Source organism: Stenella coeruleoalba, assembly GCF_951394435.1.
Source record: "Stenella coeruleoalba genome assembly, chromosome: 13".
In the NCBI taxonomy this organism is placed as follows: Eukaryota; Metazoa; Chordata; class Mammalia; order Artiodactyla; family Delphinidae; genus Stenella; species Stenella coeruleoalba.
The window spans coordinates 27862955-27875127 of record NC_137159.1 but is presented as its reverse complement, the minus strand read 5'-3'; the positions used below and the strand labels follow the sequence as shown (position 1 = coordinate 27875127).

The window sequence follows — 12173 nt, the reverse complement described above, 5'->3', positions numbered from 1 at the left end:
ATTAAAAACCATAAGCTCACACCCATGTATACAATTCTAATTCAGTTTTATTCTACTTTTTTTTCTCTTTCTGTGTTTGTAACTCCCTTATCCAGTAGTGAGAACCCTCACTTCTTATGTGCTTTATATATTTATTTGCTCAATCTGCCATGTGTAACTAATCTCCCATCATTCCTGCCATCCTCTCCCCAGTTAGGATTGCCCTCACTCACTACTTGGATTCTGACTCTCCTTTCAGACTACCTTTTTGTTTGGATGTTCTTCTTACCCTGCTGGGGCTTTGACACTCCATTCTAGACTACCCCTAAACATAGATAACATCCCCAACTTGGTTTTTGACTTCCTCCCATCAGAATGCTCACCCCATGTATGTGGACACCCTCCTCACCTCACTTAGACTCTTAACTCCCTGAGATGGACTACTTCCTCACAGGAGCATCTTCCTCATCCTGCTTAGGCTTTTGGTATCTCACATTGGGCCTCCTCTCTGCTTGGATGCCCTCATCCTGTCTAGGATCTGACTCAAGATGCCTCGCTACCCTGTTGGACACCCTCATCACCCAGGCTGTGACATCTCAGGTCAGATTACCTCCCCTTATCCTGTATGGTAGATATTGCTGTTACCTTGCTTGAGCTCTGACTCACCAAACCGGGCTACTCCCAAGCCCTGGATGACACCCTTCTCATTCTGCAGGGGGTCTGACTTACCAGCCCAGGCTGCCTGTCTGTGAAGATTATTTTCTCTACTCTGCTCTAGTTCTGCCACTTTATGTTAGGCTGCTCCACTGTAGAGACGCCTTCCTCATTCTGGCTGGGCAGTAAGTTCACATGCCAAGCTGGACCTTCTTCTTCATGGAAACCCTCCTCATCCTCCTCTGGTATTGCATAACAAGCCACACCTCCCCAGATTCTCTTTGCCCTGATTGGATTGTGATACTACATGCTAAAGCTACTCCTTTACATGGGCACCCTCCTCACCCCGATGAGGCTCTTATACCTTACTCTGGGCCACTGTTGCCCCACCCACTGTGAATGTCCACCTAATGGTTTTAAGATTCAGTTGTTCAGGAAGGGAAAGGTAAAAGGAGAGAATAAAAAGCCAGGAGGAAGAGAAAGATAAGAGGAAGCTTGTTTTTGATTAGTGTTTGCTTGGGGTATCCTTTTCCATTCTTTTAACTTAGTATATCTGTGACCTTATATTAAAGCGTTTCTCTTGTGAATAGCATATAGTTGGGTCTTATTCATCTTGTCAACCTTTGTCTTTTAATTGGGATATTTAGTTCATTTATATTTAATGTAATCATTGAGGTGGTTGATTTTAAGTTTTGCCACTTTGCTGTTTTCTATTACTCTTGTCCTTTATTATTTTAATCAATTATCTTGATTTCATGTTATCTCCTTTACTGGATTTTTTTGTTATACTTTTTCTCTATCATTCTTTTAGTGATTTTTCAAGAGATTATACTTCTTGACTTTACAATTAACCTTAAATTAGTATTCTTACCATTTTATGAAAAATGAAGCATCTCACGACAGTTTAACTCCATGTGCCCCCTCCTGCTGTTTGTGCTTTTGTTGTATATTTCTGTTCTACATCCCCACATTATTATTGTTTATTTATAAAACAACATATAAATATAAAGGTGTATGTACCTGGGTATATGTACATGTATATATTAAACACACACACACACACTTTAAATGCTCTTTGTTCTTTCCTGCAGTTCTGTTCTATGTTGGGCCATTTTACTTCAGCCTCAAAAAATTTCTTCTAGTATTCCCTAAGGTCTGCTGGGGATCAGTTTTCTTATTTTTCATTTATCTGTATTTGATTTTTTAAAATTGATTCCAATTTTCTGTTGACATTCTCCATGTTTTTTTTTTTCCTTTTTTGCGGTACGCGGGCCTCTCACTGCCGTGGCCTCTCCCGTTGCAGAGCACAGGCTCCGGACACGCAGACTCAGCGGCCATGGCTCAGAGGCCCAGCCACTCCGCGGCATGTGGGATCCTCCCAGACCCGGGCACAAACCCGTGTCCCCTGCATCGGCAGGCAGACTCCCAACCACTGCGCCACCAGGGAAGCCCTAGATTCTCCATATTTTTATCTATTAATCCCCATCTTTTACTCTCAATATAGTCATTTTAAAGTTCTGTGCTAACTCCAGAATCTGAATTCCCTCTAAATCAATTTTTCTTGTTTTTTTTGTCTTAATTTTTAGTCACTTTTTCCTGCTTCACGAATTTCATAACTTTTGATTGTGTGCTGGACATTGTGAATAAAAAAATCATAGAGACTGAAGATGCTATTGCTTTGCACCAGAGAAGATTTACCCTTTTCTCTGCTAATCAGAGTGGCTGATCATTGCAGTCATTTCAGGAATTTTACTAGATCAGAACTGGGTTGGAGCTTTAGTTATCTCATCCTACCTATGATTTTTCCTAATTTGTGGCCTCCCTGGATTTTTGCTGTAAGCCTGACAGGTCTTTGATTCTTCAATAAATACAGTCAGTTATTGACTTCAGTCTTTCAGATGTTTGAATTCAGCTCTTTAGGCTCTCAGTTCTCACAGCTTCAGAGTATGGCAAATGTAAGGAGAGACCAGCTATGTGTTTGTTGCCATTACACTTTCTCAGTGAAAGTTTGTCTCATAAACACTGAAACATTGCAGATGATTTCACTTTTTCTGACTCAGCCCCCTTCTTGGGGATAGCACTTCTGGGTTTTTACTGTGAGTCTGGTAGGTCTCTAATTCCTCACTTTTGAAAGTTCTCTCCCTCAGGCATTAGGTATTTAGCTTCCTGCTTTATATAGGTTCAAAAACTGACAAATGTCTTGAAGAGGAGACCTAATGATTGTCACAGGCCCCTTTATCTAGTGGGATTTGGTTTGTTAGTGCCATGACTGTGCAGGAAATTTCACTCTGCTTTCTTGGCTCAGCTCCCCATAATCCTATACCACCCTGACACTAAGGAAATGTCCTGTGGGGGAAATTGGCTTGACATTCTGCTAGATTTCACTCCATCATGCCAGCAAATGAGTTCATCAAAAGCTCTGGTGATTTCTCTTTTCCAGTGGAGTATGTCTCCCTACACCAAACCCCTGCTCCAAATCTCTAAATGTCCCTCTCTAGCATATTAGTTGACACTGTTTCTTGATTGCTTCCTTAGCTCTATGATCTTTTATTCAATTTTGTTTGCTTGTTGCAGCAGGAGTGATGGCCTGTGCCTTCCTAATGCAGGCATATTAATACGGAGATAGGGGTTTGGTCCCAGACACCACAATAAAGAGAATATCATAATAAAACAAGTCACACGAGTTGTTTGGTTTCCCAGGGCATGTAAAAGTTATGTTTATGCTATACTGTAGGCTATTAAGTGTGCAATAGCATTATGTCTAAAAAAAGTACATATCTTAATTTGAAAGTAGACTTTAAAAATGCTAACCATCATCTGAGCCTTCAGCAAGTTGTAATCTTTTTGCAATAGTAACATCAAAGATGACTGATCACAGATCATGTAACAAGTATAATAATGAAAAAGTTTGAAATATTGTGAGAATTACCAAATGTGACATAGAGACACGAAGTGAGCAAATGCTGTTGGAAAAATGGCACCACCACTAGACTTGCTTGACACAGGATTGCCACAAACCTTCAATTTGTTAAAAAAAAAAAAAAAGCGTTATCTGCAACGTACAATAAAGTGAAGTGCAATAAAGTGAGGTATGCCTATACATCCTGCCTCAAAGTAGAAATCCTATTTAGATCACCTTTAATTTCTCTCTATGATATATTAATAGTTTTCTGTTTAGGGTTCTTACATTTTTTAGTATACTTATTACTAGGTATATGATGTTTTGATGATAATGTATATGGCATATTTTTTAGTTTTTAATTTTGTAATTTTTCAGACACCAAAAAATGTTAGTGGAATTTTTTAAAGTTTGGTCTCTTATCTGGCAACTCTTCTAAAAACTAACTGATATTCTAATAAGTTATCTGTAGATTGTTTTGGATTTTCTGTATCCTTAATTATATCAAATATGGAAAGTATTATTTCCTCCTCTCTTATCCTTATATTTCTGATTTCTTTTTCCTGCCTTACTGCTAATGCCATTTAATACTTTTACTAACATGTTGAATAGAAAAGGTAAGAGTTGGCATTCTTATTTTGTTCCTAATCTTACAGTGGACATTCTCCACATTTCACTGTAAATAGGATGGTGGCTCTAAAGTTTTTTGTAGTTTCCCTTTGCTATGAGTTTTTAATCATACATAATTATTGAATTTTATTAAATGTTTTATCTGACTATACTGCTATGATCATATACATTTCTCCTTTATTTTATTGATGTGGTGCATGACATTTGTTGACATTTGAATGTTAACTCACCTTGCATTTCTGGAGTAAAACAGCTTGGTAGGAATTCACACACACACACACACACACACACATTCACACATTCACTCACTCACACACTCTACATTTGATTGTCTAACATTTTGTTTATGATTTTTGCTTCTATATACATAAGGGAGATGGGCCTATTTTCTTTTCTCATAATTGTCCTTTTAATTAGTAAATAGTATATAGAGGGTAGAGATTTAAAAGACCTTTTAAAAGGTCTTCTGCTTCTGTGATATAATATAATACAGTATTACTCCATTTTAAAAAAATGACCTTTTTTATTTTCAAATAATTTCAAATCTGCAGAAAAGATACAAACCATAATAGAGTTCCCTTTACCTCTCTCCCAGTTTTTCCTATTGCTAACATCTTATACTACCATAGTATACTTTTCAAAATTAAAAAGCCAACATTTATATATTACTATTAACTAAACTTAAGACTTTTTTTTGATTTCACCAGTTTTCCCGTTAATGACCTTTTTCTGTTCTAGGACCCAATCCAGTATATCACATTCCACTTAGTTAGTTGTCATGTCTGCTTAGTCTTCTCTGGTCTATGACAGTTCCTCATTCCTTCCTTGTTTTTCATGATTTTGACAGTCCTGAGGAATAATTGGTCTGATATTCTCCATCTGGATTTGGCTGATGTTTTTCTCATGATTAGACTGGAGTTACAGGTTTTGGCAAAGAATACCGCAGAAGCGAAGTAACCTTCTCATCACATCATTTACAGAGAGTATGTAATGTCTCCGTGACATCACTGGTGATGTGAAACATCATCACTTGCATAACATGGTGTTTGCTAGGTTTCTCCACTGTAAAGTTACTTTTTCTCCCATTTTATACTCTCTTTGGAATTCAGTCATTAAGACCAGCCCAGGACTGGACTTAAGGGGAAGATTAAGCTTCACCTCCACCTCCTTGGGGAGGAGATGGATGCCGAGGGTGAGGTTACCTACATATGGAATTCTTATGTTGGCAAAATTTGTCTTCTCCCTCCCTCCTATTATTTATTTATTTATACACTCATTTATTTACTCCATTATGTTTTAATATGGATTCTTTATAATCTATATATATAGTTACAACCTTAAAAACCTCTGGTTCCCCCACTGACATATAAACTTTTTGAGGAAAGGCTTTGTTTCTTTTTTATTTTTGTACACTCTATGCGTTTAGCATAGTCCCCTAATTTATAGTGGACTTCCAGTAATTATTTTTTAATGGATATCTTTTCACTTCAACTGAAAAGTACCCTTTCCTTGTATAATAGCATTCTAAATCCAAAATAAAAGTAGATTTTAAAATAAGTAAAAGTAAACTCATGCATGATCACACTGTAATAAGTATGTAAAAAAGCAAAGGGTACTGCAGAAATAACTTAACCATTTGAGTTGGATGTCTCCAAAAAATATTGAAGCCACATTTGGAAAGAAATTACAGTATTTGATAAGCCAAGGATATGACCTGCTGTGTGTTTTCTCTTTTTTGTTCAGATCACCAAAGGAGACTAAGACCCCGTTTTCTCCCTTCTCTGGAAAATTATCATCTGATGCAGTCACTCAGATAACAACAGAAAGTCCAAGAAAAGCCATGTTTTCATCTGAGATTTTTGTTAATGCTGAAGATCGTGGACATGATATTCCAGAGCTCAGTACACGGAAGTTGGGCAAAGTTCCTGTCAAGTTTGCTTCATCGTCTTCAGTCCAACAGATTACTGTTCCTCATGGCACAGATGGTAAGAGAATTTTAGGTCATATTACCAACTTTTGTGTAATTAACTAAGAAATTTCTTGATTGGGTCTTTCTAGTTAGAAAACCTAATTTTAATTTTAAGCAATAGGTTGTACATGATTATATCATCTTTTATTTACATAGCTATGAAGAGAATATAATTTATTATGTTTTTACTTCAATTTCTAGTGAAGTTAACAACCTATGTGAAACTCATGCTACTGTGGTTGATGTATTTTCAACTCATAATACTTGTCATAAGAATGCAAGTAGTTCATGAAAACATAAAAACTATAGAGGTTCAATTTTAGGGAGGTAGATAATTATTTGGCATTTTTTTTTACTATTGTTTTGCATGATACAATGAACAGATAGCAAACACAATACCAGTCTATTTCTTTTTCAAGAAACGTTGACCAGGGACCCAGGTTGACTGTGACCCTGCTTTCTTTAAAACATGGAACCTTGGATTCATCATCATAGTCAACAGGAAGGGACGAAAAGCATGGAGGAGCACATGTTGGGAGGCTTTTATGGGCTAGGCCTAGGTGTGGCCCACATCACTTTCCACTGACTAGGAATAGTTTAGCTGTGCTTTCCAGGATGAAGAAGAAATGAGTTTTGGTGAACAGCTAGCAATCTCTACCATAAGGTCTACATTTAGAGTGTTCATATGCTATCATGACAGTGATATTTTTATAGTCCTTATACTATATAACGTTCAAAATTATAGCAAGTTATTTTCTTTTTCAGACCAGTAACTAGAAAGTTAAGTTCCCATTCTACCTCCAAATGAGGGTGGGAACTTTAAATTACTAATTTTAAAGTATTCAGTAGTTTGTACAAATCTATTCAAAATATATTTTAAGTTTTCCTACTTACGCAAAAAGTTTATCTGTCTGTAGGTATAAATGGAATATGCCTAAATGTATAAAGAAAATTGCTTAGTTCCACATTTAAATTGTACTGAATTTAATTTGAATAAATATATTTATATGTTGAAATGGTTATATTTCTTTTCTTTTTTTAAAAAATTTTATTTATTTTATTTTTTGCTGTGTTGGGTCTTCATTGCTGCACACAGCCTTTCTCTACTTGCGGCGAGCGGGGGCTACTCTTCATTGTGGTGCCTGGGCTTCTCATTGCAGTGGCTTCTCTTGTGGCGGAGCACGGGGTGTAGGCGCGTGGGCTTCAGTAGTTGTGGCGCATGGGCTCAGTACTTGTGGCTCGCGGGCCCTAGAGCGCAGGCTCAGTAGTCGTGGCACATGGCCTTAGTTGCTCCGCGGCATGTGGGATCTTCCCGGACTGGGGCTGGAACCCGTGTCCCCTGCATTGGCAGGCAGATTCTTAACCACTGCGCTATCAGGGAAACTCGAGATGGTTATATTTCTTATACATTTTTATTGTGAAGTAAAATTTTGCCCCCCAAATGTATAGTCTAATAAATATCACACAGAACACCTTTAATGTGTCAGTTACCTATTGCCACCATGATACTGTATAAGAACCTCGAAAATCTCAGTGCTTTGTAGCAACAGACATTTGCTTTCTTCACTCATAGGCTTACGAGTCAGTTGGAGTTTGGCATCAGGATGCAAAAATGGTTTGGGTCTGTTCCACATGCTTGTACTGAAACCCAGGCTACTCTAGGCTATGTTGTTTTCATGTTGGTGGCAGAGCACAGGAGAGGAAATCCAACTGTGAAAGTGTATTTTATACCTCTTCTGACATCAAACGGATCAGTCTATATAGAGGCCACAGTTCATGTTTTTACCTTTACATACAGGTACTTCGTAGAAAGGACTCCTTTAAAAGATAAATATTATTTGGTTTACTAATAAAATATTATTTTTAACTCTGTGGATTCAGAAGTAAAATTTTTAAAAATATTTTAAAAGTATACAGAGTAGTATGTTGAATTTATGACTATGTGTCCACTGCTCTGAATTAACAAATTAAGAGTAATATGTTATATGTTTATATTTAGTTCTATTTTCAAGTTTTTTGAAGAAATAAATTTTATGGTTGGACTTTCTTCTTTACCCTTCTCCAGTACTTTCTTTCTCTCCCAGGAACAACCATTATTTGCTGAATAGTCGCTTCTTCCCCCAGAGATAGGCAGTCCAAAGTAACTTTAAGACTTCTGCATCCAAACATAAAGTCGTTGAGAATTTCAAAAAGCCACTTATCTTGTCTCTGAATTCTCCATCTCCACATGGTAACCATTCTTGCTCTGGGTCCATTGTAATTCTGCCCAATTGTCGGTGTCCATTTCCTGCAAACTTTTTTTTTTTTTTTTGTGGTACGCGGGCCTCTCACTGTTGTGGCCTCTCCCGTTGCGGAGCACAGGCTCCGGACGTGCAGGCCCAGTGGCCATGGCTCACGGGCCCAGCCGCTCCGCAGCATGTAGGATCTTCCCGGACCAGGGCACGAACCCGTGTCCCCTGCATCGGCAGGCGGACTCTCAACCACTGCACCACCAGGGAAGCCCCATTTTCTGCAAACTTTGAACTAAATGGTAAATTTAACCATCACTACCAAGCTTTATATACACTGGTGGAGGAAGAAAACTAATAAATCAATATTCTAACAATAATGACTACAGCAATGTCCAAGTAGAAGTAGAGGCTACAGCCTATTTTTTTCTGTTATTTAAATTCTCCCCTTCTCTATACATTTCTTCATTCTCCTTGAATTCAGCCAGGTTCTCATTGGCTGGGGTTTTGCCTGATAGGTTGGTACAAGTATTCCTAAGTAGTCTAAGACTTTGCTAGCCCTGCATAGGTTTAATGTAATTTTTTGTTAATTTCGATGACCAGGCTTGGTAAAGTGGTCCCCTAGGTGTTAGTCATACTCCTATTGACTTTCTTTTTTTAAGGTAACCTTATTTCTCCCTGATAGTTAAGGTCAATTGTAGTTTTAGTCAACACTATGGCATCCTATTCCCTGTATTGTTTCAGTGACATAAAGAATGTAAAATGACTAGATGGCTCCTGTCTCCTGGTAGAAGTGCCCCTCCCTTATTTCTAAGATCTTCCATCAAACAAAGCAGAGTCATAGAGATAGAAAGCAAAAGATTTTAAAGGCTTCTGCCTTTGTTCCTAAATACATGCATTCTGTCTGTGGGATAGGCAAGTACCATATATGGTTCTGAGCACATGCCATATTCTGTAAGCTAGCATTCCAACCTCAGAAAGTTATGCCTCCCAGCTTGTGCCATACCAGTTATCAGTAAATTGTTCACTCACTTTTTTTTTTTGAGTTTACCATAGTTGTGGGTGATCAGGCTTGTGATGAGAACAGTGACTCCTTTTAGGCATCAGCCTTTTGTCTCATTTCCTTCACTATGAAGTCAGTTCCTTGGTTGGAAGCAGGGTACTAATAATATGGATTCCGTGTCAAATCATCAGAATGATGGAGTGGTCAAGGATGGTAACACAATTCTAAATAATGTAAAAGTTGTTATTGTGTCCAGAATGAAGGAGATCTCATTCTACTCTGGGACTATCAGACTCTGTCTAGAGTATTTTGATTTTTATAAACTAGACATGGGCAACTAGGAGTCCATCTCTTAGAGGTAATTACAGGATGCAAGAGAAGACCATGGTCTATAAGGATAAACTGAAGAAGCTGTTGTGTTTAATCAGGAGAAGTGGAAGCTATCTACAAAATTTTATTTGAATGAGCAGTACAACCCCATAAATACTCAGGAGTAACCTAAACAAGAATTTTATAGGACTCATGTGATGGAAATACTAATCCTTTGTGTAGGCATAGAAAAGGACAGTAGACTAAAAGAAGGGATGGGATATTTCTGAATGGGAAAATTGAATATTGTAAAGATGTCATTTATTCCCAAATAAACTTAAACTCTAACGTAATTCTACTAAAAATTCTAATGGAATTGTTCTTTTGAACTTGTTTAATTGATCTTAAATTTTTTCAGGAAGAATAATAAAGAAAATACTGGAAAAGAAGAGTAATGGGGAGGATAAAGTTTAGCAGCAGCCAGTGGAGTGTTTTAATGGGATGCCTGGAAGTTGCAGGCATTATTCTCACCCTTGACCTATGGGCCCAGACTTAGTCATATGTCCATACATGTCTGCAAGGGAGATTGGGAAATAACAGTGTACGCATGAGCAGTATGTACCCAGCTAAATATCAAAATGCTGTTACAGAGAGAGAGTTTCTACCACATCATGAAAGAAAAACGAGTATATAGAAAAAGATTTCAGGGACTTCCCTGGTGGCACAGTGGTTAAGAATCCACCTGCCAGTGCAGCGGACACGGGTTTGAGCCCTGGTCCGGGAAAATCCCACATGCTGTGGAGCAACTAAGCCCGTGTGCCACAACTACTGAGCCTGTGCTCTAGAGCCCGCAAGCCACAACTACTGAGCCCATGCTCCACAACTGCTGAAGCCTGCGTGCCTAGAGCCTGTGCTCCACAACAAGAGAAGCCACCGCAGTGAGAAGAGTGAGAAGCTTGTGCACCACAACGAAGAGTAGCCCCCCTCTCCGCAACTAGAGAAAGTCCACGTGCAGCAATGAAGACCCAATGAAGCAAAAAAAAAAAATAAGAAAAAGATTTCATCTTCTATAATAATCAAATTACTACCATGTCATAGACAGTTTAGAAAGAATTTTACCAGTTAGTATTTAAGAAAAAGAAACTTTATAAATGTAAAGTAGAAAAACTGAATTCCAAATTATACATACTCTACACAACTATGTAAACAAATAAGAAATACAGAGGAAAGACCTGTAGAAATACATTAAAATATTAATAATAGTTATCTTTGAGTGGTAAGACTTTGTCTTTTTTATTTCTGTGTGTTTTTTTAATATTGAGAATTTATACTTTTATAATGGAAAACTTATTTTGAAAATCTGCCACATAGAAGAGAATTAGATTTAATTTCTATGACTCTGGAGGGAGAACCTCCAAAGATCAGTAGTAGGGGTTAACAGTGACCAGGTTTGGGTTCAATATAGATAAAGTGTTTCTTAGTTAGAGCCATCTAAATATGGAATAGATTGCTAAGAAGTCATCTTCTCAATGGATCCTGCCCTTACCACTCTATTTAAACAGCATCCTGCTGCAATTTCCCAAATACTTCTAATCTTCCTCAGCATTTTCTAATTTTTTGGCGGGGGATGGCTGTTTTTTGGGTCTTTATTGCTGCACATGGGCATTCTCTAGCTGTGGCGAGTGGGGGCTACTCTTCGTTGTGGTGCACAGGCTTCTTATTGTGGTGGCTTCTCCTGTTGCGGAGCACGGGCTCTAGGCGCGCAGGTTTCAGTAGTTGCAGCATGAGGGCTCAGTACTCACAGCACGAGGGTCCTAGAGCACGTGGGCTTCAGTAGTTGTGGCACATGGGCTTAGTAGTTGTGGCGCTCGGGCTCTAGGGCAGGCGGGCTTCAGTAGTTGTGGCACACGGGCTTGGTAGTTGTGGCACACAGGCTCAGTAGTTGTGGCGCACGGGCTTAGTTGCTCCACGGCATGTGAGATCTTCCCAGACCAGGTATCGAATCCATGTCCCCTGCATTGGCAGGCAGATTCTTAACCCACTGCGCCACCAGGGAAGTCCCAGAATTTTCTAATTTTTTTTTTTTTTAAAGAAGATGTTGGGGGTAGGAGTTTATTAATTAATTAATTTATTTTTGCTGTGTTGGGTCTTCATTTCTGTGCGAGGGCTTTCTCTAGTTATAGCAAGCGGGGGCCACTCTTCATCGCAGTGTGCGGGCCTCTCACTGTCGCGGCCTCTCTTGTTGCGGAGCACAGGCTCCAGACGCGCAGGCTCAGTAGTTGTGGCTCACAGGCCTAGTTGCTCCGCGGCATGTGGGATCCTCCCAGACCAGGGCTCGAACTCGTGTCCCCTGCATTGGCAGACAGATTCTCAACCATTGCCCCACCAGGGAAGCCCCGTATTTTCTAATTTTTTATGTCACTAATAATTTATAAAAATACTAGATTATTTACTTATTTAGTACGCTAATTGTTTACTGTATATCTCCCTCTTCTAGAATGC

At 38.7% G+C, this 12173-nt stretch overlaps 1 protein-coding gene across 6 annotated transcripts in view; it reads left to right on the top strand.

Moving 5' to 3' along the window:
* The window catches only part of ALMS1 (ALMS1 centrosome and basal body associated protein), a 220524-nt gene that overhangs the window by 133173 nt on the left and 75178 nt on the right, over window positions 1-12173 (top strand). For all 6 annotated transcript variants that reach the window (XM_079940071.1, XM_079940069.1, XM_079940068.1 and 3 more), the window contains one exon: window positions 5906-6147. In XM_079940071.1, the coding sequence (XP_079796197.1) occupies window positions 5906-6147 (242 nt within the window). The remainder of the gene's footprint in view (window positions 1-5905; window positions 6148-12173) is intronic.